This window comes from Erpetoichthys calabaricus, chromosome 10, assembly GCF_900747795.2.
Source record: "Erpetoichthys calabaricus chromosome 10, fErpCal1.3, whole genome shotgun sequence".
Lineage (NCBI taxonomy): Eukaryota > Metazoa > Chordata > Cladistia > Polypteriformes > Polypteridae > Erpetoichthys > Erpetoichthys calabaricus.
The window spans coordinates 31,368,385-31,389,805 of NC_041403.2; the positions used below are offsets into that span (position 1 = coordinate 31,368,385).

Below are 21,421 nucleotides of genomic sequence, written 5' to 3' on the forward strand. Positions count from 1 at the left end.
CAAGTAAGACAGTAGCAATGTTACTCCATGATGACACCTAGTGTTGTTGTGAGACATTTTTGAACAATGTTTTCAAATGTTTTCAAATTGCCTGAGAATAGAAAAGTAAAGCATGGGAAATAAAAAACCAGGCAGCTTAAAGACAAAATGCCTGAAGGCAGCTTATGCATACATCTATGCTAAGATATCATATGGAAAAAAAATAGAATTCAGTTTAGTCATTCAATGTACTTACCAAAATAATGGCTTGTATTTAGAAGGGAAAAGGTTATCACAGCATCACCAGGATGTCGGAGAGCAAAGTAAATTCCTACATAAACCTTTCAGACAAAAAAAAAAATATCCCACTAATAGTAGGAGAGGCCCTATGGATTAGCACAATCAGTAGGAATGTGCCTGTGATGTATAGCATCATAGAGTCACTTTTGATTTTATTTGGTAACTATTTATAGACCATTTTCTTTTGTCTAAATATATAGTAGTTTTGCAGTACGCTGGGTAATTGATAATTAATAATCAATAAGACACCCATCCATGGGTGTTAAATTAAGGAAAAGTGAAAATGAACTTCAGTTTGTCTACCCCCAGTTTGATAATTTAATTTAAGTAATGGTGTGTAGGATCTCTAGTTTGCATTCCTGTCGGGATGCCAGAAATATAAAGAGATCTGTATAATTTGTGAACAAGGCTAATAAATCAGCAAAAGTCTACAATAACACTTTAACTTTCTCTGCTGTGATTCGAAACATGGCCATAGGGTTACTTTAGACACACTTGTTGAACTAAGCAAAATAATGCCATTTATTTATGACATAAGGATAGTAGAAGATGGGTATGCTGTATATAAATATATAGATTGTGACCAGTAGTGGGTGTTGCAGCACTCCAAACACAATCTCACAAACAGAAATCCTGGGTTCAGACAAATTATTTTTTGTGTAAAATACCTTCACAGGTGTCATTCAATCACAAGTACAGACCCAATTCTTCCTTTTCTCCCTTCCTTCCTTCCTTCCTTCCTTCAGGTTAGTGTTGTCCAGCTCCTCTCCCGACTCCAGCTTACCTGTACTGAAGCAGAACTGCTTTGTTTATGCAGGACCCGGGAGTACGTCCAGTCTCACAAGACTATCCATCGGAAGCACCTCCGGGGTAGGTAGAAGACCCATAAAGTAGGGACCATTAATCCCTTCAGTGACCCCTGGTGACACCGATAGAACCCAACAGGTCTGTTCCATGAGACTACAGTTCCCAACATTCCCTGTGAGTATCCGCAGAGGTACTATAACTCAGGGAGGCTCCCACCTAGGGTTTTGGGGGTAAATTGTCTTCCCCTGTCGTTCCATTGTACTGACCTCCCAGTCGGATAAGAATTCTTGTTCAGTCCTGGCTGGGATGTCTGTCCCTGTATATATCTGCATATACATACGCTAACAAACAACACAAAACTTAAAATTACAAAAGCTCAATTTAGCGAAAAAGGCATATAAGTCATCTATTGTATCTCTTTCCAAAAAATTGGAAAGTCAATAAAATTAATTAGAAAACAAGAAGGGTGTTTGGAATCCATCAACTAAGATAAGGAAAGAATCCCAAGAAGATAAAATAAGACGACTTTTAATGTCATTGTATCACTGAAGAACGGCCAACATCTAGATTACAATGGCATTTCATGAGTTTAAATAACATACATTATAACTAAAAAAAAAAAGGAAAATGTATAAAGGAATAAAAACAAGGTGCAAAAAAGCTGCAAAGTAATCAGTGTTTAACATCCCAGAGTCAATTCAACATAAAGTATATTACACACATATTACACTAAGTATTGTAAATGAAAGAAGTTAATTAGTCTGAAACAATATTCAGTAGTTTAACAGCTCTGGAAAAATAATGTTTTTCACTGTTGTGGTGTATGCATACATAGTCTTGTATCAGTTCCCAAAGTGAGCAATTTAAAGAGATGATGTACAAGGTGAGTGGGATCTCTGATGGTACTGGAGGACTTTCTTTGACACCTGGACAGGTAAATATCCTGATTGCCAGCAACTGCATGCCATTGATGCCTTGGGCAGTTCTGAAGAACTATTAAAGAGACTTCTGTTCTTCCCTCATGCAACTGGCCTATTATTCTGTTGCAGTACGTCAGTACACTCTGCACTGTGCAGCGAAAGAAGTTCACCAGGAGATCCTGGATCAGCCTTGCTTGTGTGTGTGGGCCAAAGGAAGTGCTCTGTGATGTTCACACTCAAGAATTTATGAGCAATGACTAGGGACAGCACTTCTATTCTTCCTGAAGTTCACCACAGTCTGTCTGGGCTTAGTGTTAAGGATGTGATTTTCGGCAGAGCACCAAGTTGTTAGGTTCCTCACCTCATCTTTGTATGCTGTTTTATCTTTTTGGTTATCAAACCAATGAGTGTTGTGTCGTCTGTGAACTTCACAATGGTGTTTGTTGGGTGAGTAGGCAGGTAGTCATGGGTGTAGGGTGCAAAAAGTAAAGGGCTTAGTAAGCATCTTTGTGGGACACCAAAGTTCAGTGTGACTTTCCTAACCTGACATCCCGTGGGTGGTTGGTCAAGAAATCCAGTGTCCAGCTGCAGGCTGTAAGGTGTAATCCTAGGCAATGAAGTTTGGATACTAGTGCAATGGGAATGACTGTCTTACAGGCCAAGCTGAAGTCAACAGAAAACATCCTGACATACATGTTCTACCCTTCCAGATGCTTCAAGGTATTGTGAAGAGAGAGGCTGATTGCATGCTCAATTGATCTATTGGCCCCATAAACAAACAGTTGATATGTGCCACTAGTCTCTCAAAGCATTGGTCGATAGTCATTTAAATAGTTAATATTTTGCTATTTGGGTATAAGCATAATGGTAGTCATTTTAAGGAACTTAGGCACAACACCAGCGGTCAAGGAGAAGTTGCAGATACTGGTGAAAGCCTCAGACATTTGGTCAGTGCATGCTTGAAGTTTGCATCTTGAAAGGTTCCATTGCTTTCCTTACATAGACTCTGCATAGAATCCTTTTGACATTGTTAAAGTCCAGTATCAGCAGCAGGTGCTGATTAAACGTTAATGATGCTGATGCAGGCCTAGCCACAGCCCTACTGCTATTCTCCCGATTAAAGAAGGAGAAGAACATACTGTATTAGGTTCCTCTGATAGGGTAGGGTTACTGCTTACAATTATGTTTTTATTTCATTTATAGTTTGTTACCACTTGTATGCCTTGCTACTTGCATCATGAGTTATCATTATTAAAGTTGTCCTAACCCCAACCTCTACCCTTGACCTCACTTCAATTTATGAATGGTAAGTTGAAAGGTAGAAGTAACTATAAGAAATGTGGAGAAGCCTGGCTGATTTTGGAAGATTTTTTTTTTTTGGACTCAGGTAAGTGGGCATGTTAAAATTATCTAAACAGAGATAGAGAAATGGAATACTAAAAGTGCCTTTTATTTTGATCACTTTCGTCAAACTAAATATATAGTGGCTCCTAGAGACGAATAGCACTAACATTGGACAAGTAAGAAGCGCACCCTAAAATGTAAAGTTATATTGCATATACTGTATATGCAGATCATCATGTATTCTGTTTTGTAGATTGTGGAAGCCCTCCAAATGAGCTTAATGCTTATCCTGATTCATCACAAAACACAGAAGGAGCCACTATCACATACAGTTGTCACGCAGGCTATGTTTCAGGAAGACGCAGTAAATATCAGTGTCAAAATGGTGCTTGGAAAAGGACGATATCAGGACGCTGTACACGTAAGAAATGAAATGTTTTGTAAAATCATTAAATTATATCACCTTTTTATATTTCTAACCTTATTTTATACTTTGATTTTATCATTTTATTAGCAAAGCAGTGTGGCCACCCAGGAGACTCCTTAAATGCTGATTTCAATTTAAAGGAAAAGGATGACTTTATTTTTGGGGCTAGAGTGGAATATGTTTGCAAAGAAGGGTAGGTTTAATACTTTTATGGTTGTATTTAAATCAATAATATAACTCTATGCTATTGCATTATGTTCTAGTGGCGGGGGCATTAGATTTTTAGTCCACAAACCTGCTGGTTCAGCCCTTGCTTCTAACTCACTGTATGATCAATAACTTCAGTTGTTGTAATGCGTCTTGCAAAGATGTTGACTAGTATTGTGAATTCTCATTAGAATCTCCAAAACTTTGTATTGTAATTTTTGACATTTTTAAGTGTTGAAAACAGAATCATATCACACCAGTCTTAGCTTCTCTTCACTGGCTTTCTGTTTGCTAAAGGACTGAGTTTAAAATTCTACTGTTTGTTTTAAAGTTTTTAAGGTGGTTTAGCCCCCTTTTATCTTACTGACCTCTTACACCCTTATTCTCCTTCATTGTCACTGAGGTCCTCTTAAGAGACGTTATTGGTCGTGCTGAGTTCTAGATTAAGCTTAGAGAGGACCATGCTTTTGCAGTAACTGCCCCTAAGGTTTGAAATAGTCTACCTTTTTATATTAGGTCAGCACCAACTTTGGTCACTTTTAAATCTTTTTGCCTTAGCTGTTTACACTTGTATGTAAGTATTTATTTGTGTTGCATTTATTTACTGTATATACAGTATATGTATTGGAGGTACAGCACTTCAGTTGACTTCTGTTGTTTTAAATGTGCTCTATAAATGAAATTGACTTGACTTAAATATTGTTGATTTATTGTAACGTCTTGCCAGTGACTTCACTTCAACACAACTTTGGAATGTGCTTTTGCCTCTGGAATCCCCAATTTGTAAAGTTTTTTCATTGTTTATTGTTACTATGTCCATGGTAATGAATCAACTTTCCCTGCCTATATAACATGGCTGCCCATTAATTACTTTATCCCAGCAGAGGAATCAAATTTGAAAAAGTTACCTTTATCAAAAGTTAATTAAAAAATACCCTTGCAGCATTCAGTCAGTTCTGTATGTTTTTGGACAACAGATTGCTTGCTTAATTTGACATCTTCAACATCCTGCCTTGTTTATTTTGCTTTGTGGCCACTGGGGGGGGCGTTCCAGCACCCCAAACTCTGGGCACAACTACACACTTGGAGTCCCAGATTCAAGTCCAGCACTTTTATTTTCAATAGCATGTACCTTTTACAAGATTCCTTTCTTTATGCCGTAGCAGCTCTCACACTATACAGTACAGCCTGTTAATGTCAACATTCAAACTCTTTGCTCCTTCCATTTTCATCCCAGGGGAGTGTTGTCCAGCTCCTCTCCCGACTCTGACTCCCTAAGCTGAGTGGAGGGCTCTTTTTTAACTTGGGTCCCTGGAATACTTCAGGAAGCACTTCCAGGTCTGGCAGGACTACAGTGGTCCTTGTATTGTTACTATCTGACAGCTCCTCCTGGTGCCCCTTCCTGAACCTGACAGGACAGGCCCAGGGGACTACAACTCCCATGCTGCCTTTCAGACATCGATAATGGGGCTTGCGAGATGAAATGCTGCCACACACTGTACAGGGAGACTCTCTATACTGTCTTTCCATGTTCACAAGTCCATTCCGGGTGTCGCCCAGTGGTTGTTAGAATGAAAGCTTTGCCATAGCCACTCTAAAGCCTTTCCACATCAGGGTGCTGGCACAGAAAGGAGATACTGTTATTCCCTCCCTGACCTTCCCTTATCAAGGCCTCCTGGCTGGGTTGTCCCTCACAGCCTTTGAAATAAATACGTAGTTTACACTCTACCACTATGGTGTTCATAACAACCGGTAGTAAAGTGCAAACAATCATTTATATTTAAAAGAAGTTATTTGAGATACACCTCGAATTTAAGAAACACAAAAAAGAAATTGTAAAATTGATTTTCTGATTAGATGCTGTAACCTGAACGAAAAGAAAATGATATTATTACCATACTTATGCTCAATAATACAGCTTACAACAGGGGGATGCAAAGGAGGTCCTTTTTCTTTATTAAACCACCACACAGTCCAAGATCGCCAAGTTATATAACAGCCTATTAGAACGCATTATATCATTCACAAGGAACCTTTCAAAGTAACAGTTGTATTTACAGAACATTTCAGACTATGTGCTTTGTAATAAAAGGCGCTATATTGCACCCAACCCAGCACAGACTCACACGGAGGCATGTGTAAAACCAACACAATGAGTTTTATTTCATTCACCTTTGAGGCATGTCTTCCCCATGAACTCCACAGGCACAACAACACAGTCCCAATAAGCACAAGTACAAAACCACACTCCTCTCTGGCACCACCACTCCTCCCGTCAAGCTTCGTCCTCTTCCTCCCGACTCTGGCCGCTGAGTGGTGGTTGCTGGCCCCTTTTATAGCCCACCCAGAAGTGCTTGATCACCTGTTTCCAGTTGCACTTCCGGGTGGGGCTGAAGACTCGTCCAGCTGGGCTCAGGGATCCATGCAGCGCCCCCAGGCGGCCACCCCAGATCCCAACAGGGCTGTGGAGAATTCCATCTCCCATGGAGCCCTGCGGGAAGCTGAGGTACCACCGTCAACCAGGGAGGCGGCCACCAAGCGTCCCGGGGGAGGTATTGAGCAGCCCATGGTTGCTCCCTTGGAACATACTGTAAGTAGAAGGGGCGTCCCGGCTGGGCATGGGACCCAGCCATCCGCCACAGCTTCATAAACAACAGTTACCACGTGTAGGCAGCCATATAGTTCAAATAATGTTGAATATAGTCTGCATATTCAATACACTCTGCATTCATAGATTGTATTTATGAAATAGAAATCTTTCAATTTTTTGCTTTTCCTTTATATTATATGATTCTTGCCTTTGTTTTATTATTACACTGTGTGAAAAAATTCTTAGGGTCTGTCAAAAGATATTCTGACAAGGTCCTTGCTAGCATCGAGGAGAGCTAAGAGTTAAACACTGATTGGTTTACTGCACCAAAACAGGACTATCATTAAAGTTACAAAAAATGTCACCACAGCCTGGCATTTGAGGCCTCATAACAGGAGGGTCCTGGGCAGGTGCTGATCTGCTCAACCCTGGGACTTTTGAACTGTGGCCCTCCATAACACTCTGACCTAAAAACATGTGCACACTACAACAGCACACAGAGAATGTAACTGTGGGAGAACCATGAGCACTTTCGATAACTGCTGTAATCCAGTCTATCAGCATTTACTGGGGGTCTTCTGACAGAGGGTGATTGCAGATAAGTACGCTGGCTGAAAGACTCCTCACTACAAGCTAACTATATATGGAATATTTGTGTCACCATTAAGGCAGCAATTGTCACCAGTGAACTAACTGAGAGCTAACGCTCTCTCTATCTGTGTTGATAGATGTATTGTTTAAATGCTAGGCAAGTAAAGATATTAAATCCAGCATTACTTGTAGCAAGTAATACATATAGAATTACATTTTATCTGTAGTTCTGAAAATGATTTTGTCAGTCAATTTTGAATTATGGTATAGAGATGTTAACAGTAGGTTTGTTCTAAGTCAAAGCCCAGCAAAGGAATCAAGCAAAAGTAAATATTATCGGTTTCAACATCTATATATATAATTCACTAAGCCAGAAGACAAGTAGCCGACCATGGAAAGCATGCCGGAAGGGGCGTGGATTCACTAAACCGCCGACAAGTAAGACGCCAATGGCGCACACAGGAAGGAGCCACGCCCACCAACTCTTAGACCATTGGATGCGACGAAAGAATCACAGAGCCACGCCCACCAACTCGGACGCGACGCCAAGAGAAACATGCAGTCATTTCTGTTTGTCTGTGCCACAATACACTTGCAGCTCTGAGCCACGTTGACTTTTCATTAGTCAACCTCAGTGGAACCTTGGTTCACACACAGGCAGCGCGATAGAGAGAGCCGCGCACACACAGGCAGCGCCAGAGAGACAGAGGGGCACGCACACACACACACACAGAGAGAGGCAACGCCAGAGAGAGACAGAGGCACACACAGGCAGCGCAAGAGAGAGCCGTGCAATCCTTTAAAACTGAAGTTAAAACACAATGAAGGAAGCAGTCTTTAAAAACCAATAAGCCCTGTGCCTCTTTTTCATTAGTGTCTCACCTGCTTCAGGCCCTGCAACAGTCGAGACGCTCTCTCTGCAGCTGACCTTCTCTGTGCCTGACTCCACTACTGTCAGTCGCCTGATTAAAAATGGCCTTTTGAAGGGGAGCTATGGACCCACTATACCACAGGAACACATTGCCTTCGAGCCTGCTCTCACTCACTGTAACGTACTGGCTTGCTCTCTCTCTCTCTCTCCTCACTCGCTCACACACTACACAGGGGAGAAATGCCCGAAGCAGAGAGACAGGGGGGGGTGGGGGCTCACGTGCTGCTGAGAGAGAGAGAGGGGGGGGTGCTGGGGAGGCTTGCGTGATGCTGAGAGAGAGGGGAGGGGCTGGGGAGGCTCACGTGCTGCTGAGAGAGGGGGGGCTGGGGAGGCTCACGTGCTGCTGAGAGAGGGGGGGCTGGGGAGGCTCGCGTGCTGCTGAGAGAGGGGGAGGGGGCTCGCGTGCTGCTGAGAGAGAGAGAGAGAGAGGGGGTGGGGAGGCTCGAGTGCTGCTGAGAGGGGGGGGCTGGGGAGGCTCACGTGCTGCTGAGAGAGAGAGGGGGGGCTGGGAAGGCTCGCGTGCTGCTGAGAGAGAGAGAGAGGGGGGCGTGCTGCTGAGAGAGAGAGGGGGGTGTGGGGAGGCTCGCGTGCTGCTGAGAGAGGGGGGGGCTGGGAAGGCTCGCGTGCTGCTGAGAGAGGGGGAGGGGGCTCGCGTGCTGCTGAGAGAGAGAGAGAGAGGGGGGGGGCTGGGGAGGCTCACGTGCTGCTGAGAGAGAGAGCCTGCGCATGCACTGCACATGCCATGCAGCTGAGCAGGGAGCCTGGGTGTTTATGTCAGTGTTATTCAATGTTTTTACTATTACACTGTGCATTCTATGGTGTAATAATTAACTATATTTGTGCTTAAAAATCTTTAAAAAAATATATTTACATACAGTTCGTATGGTCTGGAATGGATTAATTATATTTACATGCAATCCTATGGGGGAAATTGCTTCGGTTCACGACCAAATCGGTTTATGACCAGAGGTTTGGAACGAATTATGGTTGTGAACCGAGGTTCCACTGTATATTGAGTCTAGAAAACATAATCAGCAAGTCTTTGATAGGCTGCAACAAAATGATGAAAGAACGGGCACATTTTTTTCTCACAAGCTGGGTGGGTGTTAGTTAGTTAATTAGTTACTCGAAGGATTTCAAGATTTAATATGCACAAGCGGTAACACTGCAAAAACAGCCCAAACCAGAAAAGACGGCTGGCAAAAAGTGGCTGACAAATTAAACGCGTGTGCATTCTACTTGCTGAAAGCGGCGTTACGGATTTTGCAAATGTTCATTTTTTTCCCTCTGCTTAAAAAACATTAAAAAAGTGGCGTGATTATGCGGCGTATACCATGCCGCGGATTGGTATGCAGCGTGTAAATCAGTTTGTCGCGGATAATTTGCCTTTTACTTTAACACGAAGACAATTTCCTGTTAGATTTGCCTTTGCGATGACAATTGATAAGGCACAGGGCCAAACTTTCAAAAAGATGTGCATGTATCTGCCAAAACCAGTTTTCAGTCACGGACAGTTGTATGTTGCTCTCTCCAGAGTTCCATCTTTTCATTCACTTACTGGTATGCCTGCAGGAACACGTGCAGTGAGTGAGAGAGAGCGAGTGACACACACACGCATACAGGCGCGGGAGAGAGAGAGCGCTGGACGCATAAGAATAATAATACTTCATTACATTGATATACCGTTGTTTTCAGTATTCAAAGCACTATCCACACAGGGAGAAACCGGGAAGTGAACCCAAAATCTTCCACAGTCTCCTTACTGCAAAACAGCAGCACTACCATTGCGCTACAAGGCAGTTAAAGAATGCACTGGCCTCGATTTTGTTTTCACTTCTGTTTACAGCGATCGGATAGCAGTGTGCATTGTTGCAATGTTACTTTTCTTGGTGGCTTATTACATTACGGATGTTTCACATGTTAATTTTTTTTCCCTGTGCTTAAAAGACATTAAAAAAGTGTTTCTCAACTGTGACTCTGGAACAACTCACTACGCAAGCTATATTAAGCGTCAACAACGAAGACTCGCTACACCTTAATGAACAAGTGCTGAAACTTATCCCTACCGACGAAGTAACTTTCACCAGCGTGGCCTCCATCATCACAGACGATCCCGCTTTCAGTCACGGACAATTGTATGTTGCTCTCTCCAGAGGTCCATCTTTTCATTCACTCACAGTGGTATCCACAAACCCACCCCATTTGGACAACTGTGTCGTTCAGCAAGTGTTCACCCATCAATACATAATTATGCGGAGTATGTTACGCCGCGGGTTGGCTAGTATTCCATTATTCAAACAGCATTTATTAATCAATTTTCTGAACTTCCTGGCAGAACTGGGTGCAAGGTAGGAGCTTGCCATTAATATGGGGTATGCCCATGCCCACAGCTACAGCATATTCACTCAAGCAGGGAATCTGGAGTCAGTAAATTAACCAATTAACCTATAATGTATATATTTGTGATGTAGGTGACACAGAGATGGTGAGATCATGCCAACTACACCCAGACTAATTCTTAATTCTTAATTCTGTAATTCTTATAAAAGGTTTTCCCTACTTTAGAAGTTTTCACATTTTATTGTTATATATGTTACATCCCCATGAGTGGGCCACAGCAACAGAAATGAAAAAGCAGCAAATCCTGAAGTGTATGCAAGCTTTGCCTCCACCAGAGGATGAGCTACGTTAAACAGGTAAGTCTGGAACTGAACTCCGCTGACCTTCAATGATGTTGTACATCCGGGTCTTAGACCCTGAAGTCTATTTTCTGTGGAATACAAATCAAGTTAAGCAGCATTGAAATCACAAAGCTTTCAGTCCATCGTCCAAGTTGAGATTCATTATTAACATTCAATAAAGTCGTAACTCTGCATATATATTTCACCATTTCAGTCCCAGTGTTTTTCCCCCTTTTTGATTTAACAGTATAAATGTCCATCAAAATTACATTTTTTGTTCTATATTCACATTCACAGGTGTGTCCTCAATAACTCCTCATTTCACCAAGAGTCACAGTAGACAGGGTCACATCCATACTCCCACGTACTGTACATAAGTAATCCCTTGATGCTAGGGTAATATAAGTTTACGGGAATACTGTACTTAAAGCAAGCCATGTTTAGCTGCCTGACAAAACTCTGGGCCAGAACATTTGCCCTGGATAAGATTATATGCAGAGGCACAAATAGTTTCTTGAATTTTAGAATTCTTTTTCAAACAACATTCCTAAAGGTATGCAATAACAGTTGTGAGACACGCCCGGACAACACCAGACTGAGACCACATCTTTATAAAAAGCACACGTTTATTTTAACACAGTCCCGCACAGCACACAGTGCTCCCAGCACCAATCACCCCTAATATGGGCCTTTTTCTCACACTGTCCGTGGGCCGCCTTTCCTCTCTCCATGGGAGCTTCATCCTGCTCCTACTCCCGACTCTCGCTCCCCGACTTTAGGAAGGCGGCCCCATTTATGTTCACCCAGACATGCTCCAGGTGCTCGATGATGTTCTTCCGGCAGCACTTCCTGGTGTGGCGGAAGTGCTGCTCTTGCACCCGAAAGCACTCAGGGTGTCCATGGAATCATCTTCCTCCATCTACCCGGGTGTGGCGGAAGTGAATGTTTCCCGGTCTCCATGAGGCTCGGGGCGCCCCCTGGCGGTGGCCACGGGCCCCAACGGGCTTGAGCCTCCTTGCTCCTCTCCCGTGGTCCTCTCCAGATGCAGGGCGGTTGCCCCCTTGTGGCCATGAGGACATATACGCCACCTTCCGGTCCTTCCAGGCGTCCTGGCTGGGTCTGTCCCCCAGCCTCCTGTGACACAGTGTTAATTATTAATCAAAAAACCTCAATACTACTCCATCATGTTATATCCTTTCATAAACTAACCATTTTAGTTTCATACATGTATAAACTAATACATCAGTAATCACTCACTACAAACATCTCAGTCATTTAACAGCTTGTTGACACTTAATACAGTTAACAAAATATCAGTTAAACAAGAGTACCAAGTGTTGAGGAGCCGAGCAGATATTTTAAAAGTTGCAATCTTGCCTGGGGAGTGTTATTCACATAACAGTTGTTTATCTGACGCAAAACGGAGGTATTTGTGATTGAATTGCTTGCTGAAATCATTTTGTGAGTTTTCAACTTTGCGTTTCCATACCAATACTCATCATCATAACTACAGTATCATTCTGAGATTCACATTGGAGTATAACTTAACCCGTAGTTAAAAGTTAAACTCTTCTAGTTTATCGCATACTAACATGTAGAATACAGGTAAAGTTCAGCCACAATGACATCATACAGATTTCAGTCCATTGTAAAAGTAGCGTCTGAGGGGCGAGCAGAAGTCTGCCCCCTTAACACAACTCCGATGGAACTGCTTCAGCATGAAACATTCCAACCGATTACTGCTCCATCTTCATGGTCCACTCCAGAAACATGATCCGATTGTTTCTCATATAATCGCATAGATGAGTTATTAGAATAAAAAATTATTGTGGCCACATATTTTCTCAGTTTTTGAGTGTGTGACATACAACATTGAATCATAGTGGATTTATTTTGACTTTTTTGATACTGATTAACAGAAAAGGACTCTTTAATACAGGGGTCTCAAACTCAAATTGGCTTCGGGCCACTGCTGGTATTGTATGTCCTACAGGGGACACTTGAATGTTCAAGTACAACAAGAGAAAGTAATACTGTATTCTTTAAATCTATTTTTATTTCCATTACTAACATATTTTTTTCAAAAAGCAAACTGTACTCTAAATACATTACTTTTAAATGTACAATTCATTTTTCATTAAATTAACTTAAATAAATTAACAAAGCTTTGGATTAACCTAACATATGCAATACCTGAATACAATTGAACTTATGTTCTATTTCTATCCAGAAACCTGACAGCGTTTCTGCTCACACAGTCTAGGCCCCTTTGCCCCAATGGAGTTTACAGTGGAAGTACAGCTTCAAGATTAGCATCAGTAAACCTACACCTGTACTTGGATTTATTAAAGTTCATAGTGGATAAAGGCACACAGACATGTGCTTCCAAAAAGGCACATTACCTGACTGAACACTTTGGACAGCACTGGAAAGGATGGAGGTAATTCTTTCAGAAACTGTCCAGTCAAGTCTGCTTTTCCTTGTGCCTCTCTGAACTTGATATGTTCAAAATTTAAGCATTTGCTGCACAGTGCTTGATGAAGAATAATGCAGTGTAAAACTACTGCTGGATCAGCTTTTTCCTTTTCTAATTTTTTCTGAACCAACACTACCAGCCCATTTTGTTTGCTTGTCATGGATGGGAGTCCATCTGTGGTGATGCCTACCAGTTTGTTCCATGGCAAACTAGTATGCTCAGTTGCGTCACACAGTGTGTGGTACAGCCATGCATCGGACATAAACTTAGTAATTTTTCAGTCGCATCAAAGTGGGAATTAACACCCAAAATGAAAATCGCTAGTTGAGCAGTGACGGTTTTGTCAGTGCTTTCGTTAAGCGCCACGGAGTATGCATTAAAAACTTTAGCTTTCTCACGTAACTGATCATAAATGTCATTTGATAAATGGCTATTTGCTCTGCCACAGTGTTTGCTGAACAGTAGATATTTTTGAATGAGCCTGTCTTTTCTGGACACAATATTTCAGCAACTTTTAACATACAGTCCTTAAGAAACTTCCCTTCGGTGACTGGCTTTCCTGCCGTAGTGATTAACTCACTTAGCACTGTGGGAAACAGCCCGGACACAGACAGACAGACATCGTTACCACACACACTTTATTTACACTATTTACAATACAGAATTCCATGCACAACCCAGTGCTCCCGCACCAATCGCCCTCGGTCCAGGCCTCTTTCTCCAATGCCTCTCCTTCTGAGCACCTGCACTCCTCTCCTCCAGGCTTCGCCCTCTTCCACCCGACTCCAGCTTTCGAATGGAGGGAGGCGGCCCCTTTTATGTTCACCCGGACGTGCTCCAGGTGCCTCCCGATGAACTTCCGCCAGCACCTCCAGGTGTGGCGGAAGTGCTGACGGCTAGGGCTCTTCAGGCATCTGGGCGCCCCCTGGCGGTGACAACGGGCCCCTATAGGGTTGAGCTTCCATGCTCTGTTTCCGTGGTCACCATACCAACCAGGGCGGCTTCCCTCTCGTGGTCCGGAGGAGGCGTACCGCCCCCAGCCGCTCACCACACCACATAACTTGCTTCCACCACACCATCAGCATCCTTCTTTGATTTGCGAAAAAGATAATTTCAGGCCTTTGTGAAGCTGCAAAGCTAGTTTTTCCCACTCTTCTCCCTGATACTTATCATACTGTTTTCTCTGTCGAGGTATGACGTTTGAGATTATATTCATTCAAAAGAGCGAATTTTTCTTTGCATACAAGACAGGTGGTATTTCCACTGAATTCCACCAAAAAAATACTGTAGCGGCCATCTTTCTTGAAATTGTCTTTGTTCAGCATCCACCTTCCTTTTTGGTTTGGAAAGAGATATCTTATTTTTTATTGGCAAACAAGCAAGTGAATTCTCAAAAACTGCACAGTTGCACCAATGACAGAACTGAAAGATATACGTTAATTTGAAATAATTTTTTAATTTAAGATTATTATTTGTAAACTAGTTAGGACTTAGACAAGTAAAAGAAGGAAGTAGGCGAAAATAGTTAAATAAAATTACCATTCATGGGCCAAATTGCATTATTTTGTTGACGTCATATACAGGCTGGTGGGAAGGGGACAGGGGGCTGGAAATGGCTGTAGGTCCAGTAGTTTGAGACCCCTGCATTAATGTCAAAGTAAAAACAGATATCTGCTATTTGGTCTAAATTAATTACAAACATAATGCAAAGAATAACTGTTCAGTTATTCCCAGACCATCTACAACCAACAACAGCACATAAATCTATGCCATTTTTATATCACTTGAATTGCAATTTGTTGTCTGTCAGTGCTATTGAGCCACCACAAGTCTATCTGGACTATCTTTTTAAGTACAGTACACCCCCAAAATTCGTGGGGGTTACGTTCCTAGAGCACCCACGAATTGTGAAAAACCGCCTGTTTTGGATGTGGTTAAAAAATGCCTTTTAAATGCCTATTTTTATAGTTTAAACCCTAAATACAGTATGCCCCCTAAAGCACTTTAATTTCGTTGCAAACTCAACTTAACACATTAATACATTACCTAAAAAATTACCTTAATACATTACCTGAAAACAGAATGTAAAGGTAAACCCATCTACTGTACAGTAGTGTCTCCCGCAGTGCTAGAATGTAAAATACCGATGTTACCGCTATACGTACTGTGATTCATGCAAGCGCGTTTTCTTTATTATGTACGGTCGTTTTCTTTGTTATAAGTAGAGTAAATACATAATAATTTCATTTAATTAAAATACAGTAAAATGTACGGGTACTCACCAATGATGAATGATATTGATGATGATGATGAAGTAGCTGTGCAGTACGATGCAGAGACTTTAAAACTCCTCAGGTGGCGCCTCTTCTTCAGGCGCTTCAGGAGGAGTCGTATCTTTGGACGGGTCTTCTTCTGGTGGGGTTTCGTGCTGGCTTTTCTTCATAGGTTTCAGGTACATTGTGATGGGAAGTTGCTACACTGTCTCCTGTAGCGAACTGCTGGTACAATTTCCGTGCTTTCTCACGGATGATGTTACCGTGCAAGGGGATGTTCTTCTTCCTGCAGTCGGTGATCCACAATGCCAAGGCAGATTCCATCCTGACAATGTTTTTATTCCTTACAGTCATTAATTATTTGGCACTATCACAGAAACTTACAGATACAGTACTCCAGGTCGCTGCTTCATTCTTCTTTATGTAGCGTGCGGTGCTTTCATTAATGCCATAGTGGCGCACTACTGCAGCATAACTTTTTAGTTCCCTGAGCAAGTAGTTCAACCTTCTCCTGGAGTGTTTTAAACTTCTTCCTGCGCTTAGGCTCAGTGCCAGAAGCCTTAGAAGGTGCAGGGCGATTCGGCGACATCTTGTGCGTTTAAGAATAATAAAATGAATACAATAACAAAATGGAAAACATGAGGACACTCAGCTGGAGTCGTATCACAGGGCAGCAATCAATCAGCAGGAAGTAGAAATGAATAACGCTCTCGGATTGGCTACTTTCACCATCCCAAACCACATTTCCCTCAGCGGTTTCTTCCTGTTCTCCCTAGAGCACAGTATTGCCACGAAAAAAGACATAAATTGCAGAGGATATTTGCGCTTTCCGCTAACAATTAATAGTTAGGTTCTAAGTAAAAATCCGTGAATGACTGAGTCCGCGAATTCTTAACCGCGACTTTGCGTGAGTCTATGGTACATATTATTGTAAAGTTTTATAGCAGACAGAAGCATTTGTCAGTTGTGTGGAGCCAAGTACCCGTGGAGAATGACATGGGCCTACCTGACCGATAACAGACTCTCTAGAAGCAACCTGTTTGTTTTACAGCTTTCTAGAGAGGCTTGTCCCAGGCAGGACATCCCACAGCATGGGTTATTTAAATAAGGGCTTCACAAGGATCAAGTGGTCAATTGATTCCAGCTGCAGAAGGTGAGACCAGGAGCAGCCTGTGAAGCTGGATTAAAGTAGCCAAGTTACCACATGTGGTGGAGTGGAAGATGAGGCAGGAGTCAGAAGCCCTGATGAGTCACATGTGCCAAAAGGAACTCAAAAAAGGTGGCCAGATGCAAAGGGGTCAATTCGAGGTGTGGTATGATGTATTTAGCAGCATTGTTGTTCTGTGGGGTATTCTCTTTGACCCTTACAGCTGGCAAGTGTGAACAAGTGCTCTAGAATTAAGCAAGGTGCTTGTTCTGATCAGTCAGTAAGTCATTTTCTAACCCTCTTAGTTCTGAACATGGTTGTGGGGATGCTGGAGCCTATCCCATCTATCATAGCGTGGAAGGCAGGAATAAACCCTGGACAGGGCACCAGTCTATCCTAGGGCGAACACACAAACACCCCAAACCACACACTAGGGCCAATTTAGGATTGCCAATCCACTTAACCCACAGGTCTTTGGATTGTGGGAGAAAACTGGAGCACCAGGAGAAACCCCATGCAGATACGGGGAAAATATGCAAACTCCCCACAGGGAGAACCCAGGACACGAACCCTGTGCCACCCCTGCCTGTTCTGATGTTAAACAGTACATATGCCTGGCAGTTTGAGGGTTCAAACCGGAACATCCACTGTGGTCTCTCACCGTGTGTATGCATACCTTTGTCTTCTCTTGCTATTGTCATTACAGTACTGTTAAAAACAGTAATGTATGTAATTACATTCTTTTATCACTGTTATTTATTAGCATATTTTATTATTACAAAAGTATTCAATAAACAAAAATGTGTTAAATGACTCTGTGATCAAATAACTAAATAAAATACAACAACTTTCTAATCACTTAACTAAGTCCCTGAACACATCAGAGAGTTACATCGCGCATATATTTTCCAATTTGTTAAATATTGATCTGTCCAGCCACTGAATCGGCAATGGAGCTGAAAATGACCACAGTCTGGATCACACTGTGATAAAAGGTCAGCATGCGGGTCCCTATTCACTTTGAACAGTCTGAGAAGAAACAGATGCCTAATGCACTTAGAACTGACCCCTTATAGAAGTGGGAAAAGAGGAAGAACTGTTTGTAACAATATTTCAGTGTAGATTATAATGCAAATAACTTGCATATTTACATTTAGATACTAATTCTAACTACCCTCCCAGTACCAGATGTTTGCCTCAAATATAATTTCCTTTTTTTTTTTTTTTTTTTACTTCAAGGGCAACTTAACTTGTTATTACTCCAACTTACTAAATATTCCTCTTGATTGTTGGCTTTCTTCTCCCTAGACATGTTTGCTATCACTATCTTGATAATAGAGGAATGATTAGTCAGATTATCGACTTTGAGGGCACTTAAGGTAAATGGTAAAAGAGACAAAACACTACCCCTGAGTTTGAAATAATAATAATAATAATAATGAAAAAGAAAACTTTTTTTACCCTAGCTATCACATTGAATTTGTTTAAATGAAGCTAAAACATCAATGCAAATATACATTAAAAGAACAAAAGTAAACATTGTTCCTCAGTAGCTCACAAATAAGCAATAAAAAAAAAACTTTAAGGATAGTCCAACTATTACAGATGACTCCCAAGGTGTTTAGTGATGTTAAGTTTGTGCCTCTCACAACTTGTGAGCAGACACTGCTAAGAAGGCGGTTTTAGATTTGCAAGTTAACCTGTGGCACACATTAAGTTCAAACTGCACAAAATGACTGGGTCAGAATTTAAATCGAGACTCCTTGATCTTCTCGTGTCACCTTACCATCGAACAAATGTATGAATAAAATTAAGTGTAGTCTCACTTCCATTCACATTCAACAATATGATTGCAAAGTAAAAACCTCTGAAACAACCAGACCTGGGTGGTAGAAAAACCTTTCTGCTTATACATTATTACCATTTTGAATAACACAATATAAAGATGTTGGACCCTTTAGCAAGGTCTGGACATGAAAACTGCTCCAGGGGTGCCGTACAATGGCTGACTCTGTGCTATGGCCCCCGAAGACCATGTGAAAAGAAAATTTCACTTTGGAGATATATTTTGTGCTGGGAATCGATTAAAAAAAATAGCTAATTAATTGTCTAAGTGCGTGTAATTAATCATGATTAATCGGATCTAACATTAAAACATGTAATTATAAAATTAATACCCAAATCATTAAGTAAATACACACTTAATCACATATTTAATGTAGAATTAACACAAGGAATTTTAAAAATGAATGGCAAAGTTATAACTTTTAACAAAACACTACTTGAGCAAGTACAACCTGAATTTGAAATTTGAATAGAAGTCAAAAAGAAAACAAAGCCAATGTAATAATTCTCAGATTGGCAAAGCATATGAGACACAGACGCGTCAAAGTAAAAAACAATCAAAAAGACTGTTATCTTTGAATGCACTGCTGAAGACTGATTTAATTGAAAGAATAAGCTTCTCTTAAATGGGGATACATTAAAATTTGTGTTAAAACTCCATAAATACTTTCCTCAATTGCTCATCAACATCAACAACTTGATAATTATAGTCCACATAAGTGTTTTTCAGCTGGTGCACCATGGAAATAACAGTGTAGTGCCCCTGGATCCTGACCTACTGTAAGAGAGACATGCTCTTCAGGTGGTCGAGACCTGTCTGAGAAGGAAGGGGCTACATGTGAAGCAGACATAAAAGCAGCTCTGTGATTTCTGTTTTCCAGACACAACACTTAGAGGGCACTTTAGCAGCCAGGAGATGCGTCAGGTGTCCTCATGCCTGGACACGTGTTTGCCAGTGACTCTTGCAGAGCTGAGGGACAGTGGGTATACAAGTTGCCTCTAACCCTGGGTCGGTGGAGTGAAGCAGAAAGAGGATGGCCTATATGAATAGGCAAAGGGATGAAACAGCTGGAAAATGCATCCAAAGTGCTCACTAAGGGCTGTGACTGCAAATGGCAATCTCTGAGCTGCTCTTTTTGCAGCCCCTATCCTGCCCCTTCTGACAGTTTCACGTCTAAGAGCTTTAATGCCTTTGTAGTTGGTAGAATCATGGTGTGTCTTGGGATTTTTTTGGGTTACAAAAATATGCCACCATAGAAAACTGGTTGAAAAACACTGCTGTACCTACACCTTTACTCCTGGCACGCCAAAAAAGATCTCCATAGTTGCTATCTTGCTTAAAAACTGACACTACGCATTACTTGGGTGGTTCTGTTGTGTTCTTTGCATAAATTAGCAAAGATACTGCAAACTTGAATCATGGGTAGGGATAATCATCACACTTCTATTTCGTAAATTTTGTCATTATAGTAGGGCAGTCAGCACTGTAAGCCGCATGGCAGACTGGCAAGTTAAACATGGAGGTACTAGAGACTTATTTTTGTTTTAGTACCTCTCAAAGATAACTTTTTTAGCACTTATCTGATAAGACATTGATTCTTATCTTCTTCTTACAGAAACATGAAATAAAACAAAAGAGAGCATAATTTTTACCCACACAACTTTTCTCTAGCATTGCACCAGGACAGCCATAAATCCCCCTCCTCACCCCCTTTTTTCCACACTATTTCAGTATGTATAAATCAAGAAAATGAGCACCAGTGCTACATATTGACATTTGGCATATCATTCTCAACTGGGTAATATGAAATGGTAAACCTTTAAATGAAAATTTTATTTCATAAAATTTTTAAAGGTAGTATATAAATATGGTACTGGATGTGTATGTAATTCTTTAGTTACACACTTAACTTATTTCTATTGTAACACCCACAATCATTCAGGGAGGAACAACAGCAACGCATGTTTCTGGATTTTGAATTGCTGCTGTTATTAATTGCCTTCCAACTGCACTCCCACTGTTCTAGCTGTGGGAGACACCTTAACTTTAATTGTATTTAGACTCATCTAACCCCTGTAAACTGTCTTCTTGTTCAGTGTTACGGCCCAGAAGCACGTCGCTCTTTCACTCTTGCTCCCTTCTACTTGCTTGTTCACTATGTGCTGTCTGCACACACCTCAATGCTCCTTCTTGTCTGCACTCATGCCTACCCAGTGTGACTAATTTGCTCCATCACCAACGCTGAGCAAAAGTGCTTCCATTCCAGCACCTTCCACAGTCAAACCCATCTCTTGTGCTCCTTCTACCCCTTTTCCTGGGACTTCCTCCTCTCGCTCAGAAGTTTCATTTGCATAACACACTGCACCTTCTGAAAGCACAGTGCTCAATAGCAGTCCAGTGACATGGCCCTCTGCATCTCTAGCCTGATCATTACAGTATTATTGTTCCCATCCATCCATTAACCAACCCGCTATATCCTAACTACAGGGTCATGGGGGTCTGCTGGAGCCAATCCCAGCCAGCACAGGGTGCAAGGCAGGAAACAAACCCTGGGCAGGGCGCCAGCCCACCGCAGGGCACACACACCCAAACACCAAGCACACACCAGGGACAATTTAGGATCGCCAATGCACCTAACCTGCATGTCTTTGGACTGTGGGAGGAAACCAGAGCACCCAGAGGAAACCCACACAGACACAGGGAGAACATGCAAACTCCATGCTGGGAGGACCCGGGAAGCGAACCCAGGCCTCCTTGCTGCGAGTCAGCAGTGCTACCACTGTGCCACCATGCCGCCCCCTATTATTGTTTCGTAATGTAAAAAGTAAATAAATAAAGAAATAAAACATGAAAATGCCACCCTGACCAAAGCACTGCCTGAGGCGTTTGCCTCATTGCCAGT

The 21,421-nt window shown here is 41.8% G+C and overlaps 1 protein-coding gene across 6 annotated transcripts in view; it reads left to right on the forward strand.

Annotated features, from left to right (window-relative positions):
• LOC114658913 (complement factor H-like) overlaps positions 1-21,421 on the forward strand; it is a 249,862-nt gene that overhangs the window by 23,631 nt on the left and 204,810 nt on the right. For all 6 annotated transcript variants that reach the window (XM_051933306.1, XM_051933310.1, XM_051933311.1 and 3 more), the window contains exons 2-3: positions 3,604-3,771; positions 3,865-3,970. In XM_051933306.1, coding sequence (XP_051789266.1) covers positions 3,604-3,771; positions 3,865-3,970 — 274 coding nt within the window. The remainder of the gene's footprint in view (positions 1-3,603; positions 3,772-3,864; positions 3,971-21,421) is intronic.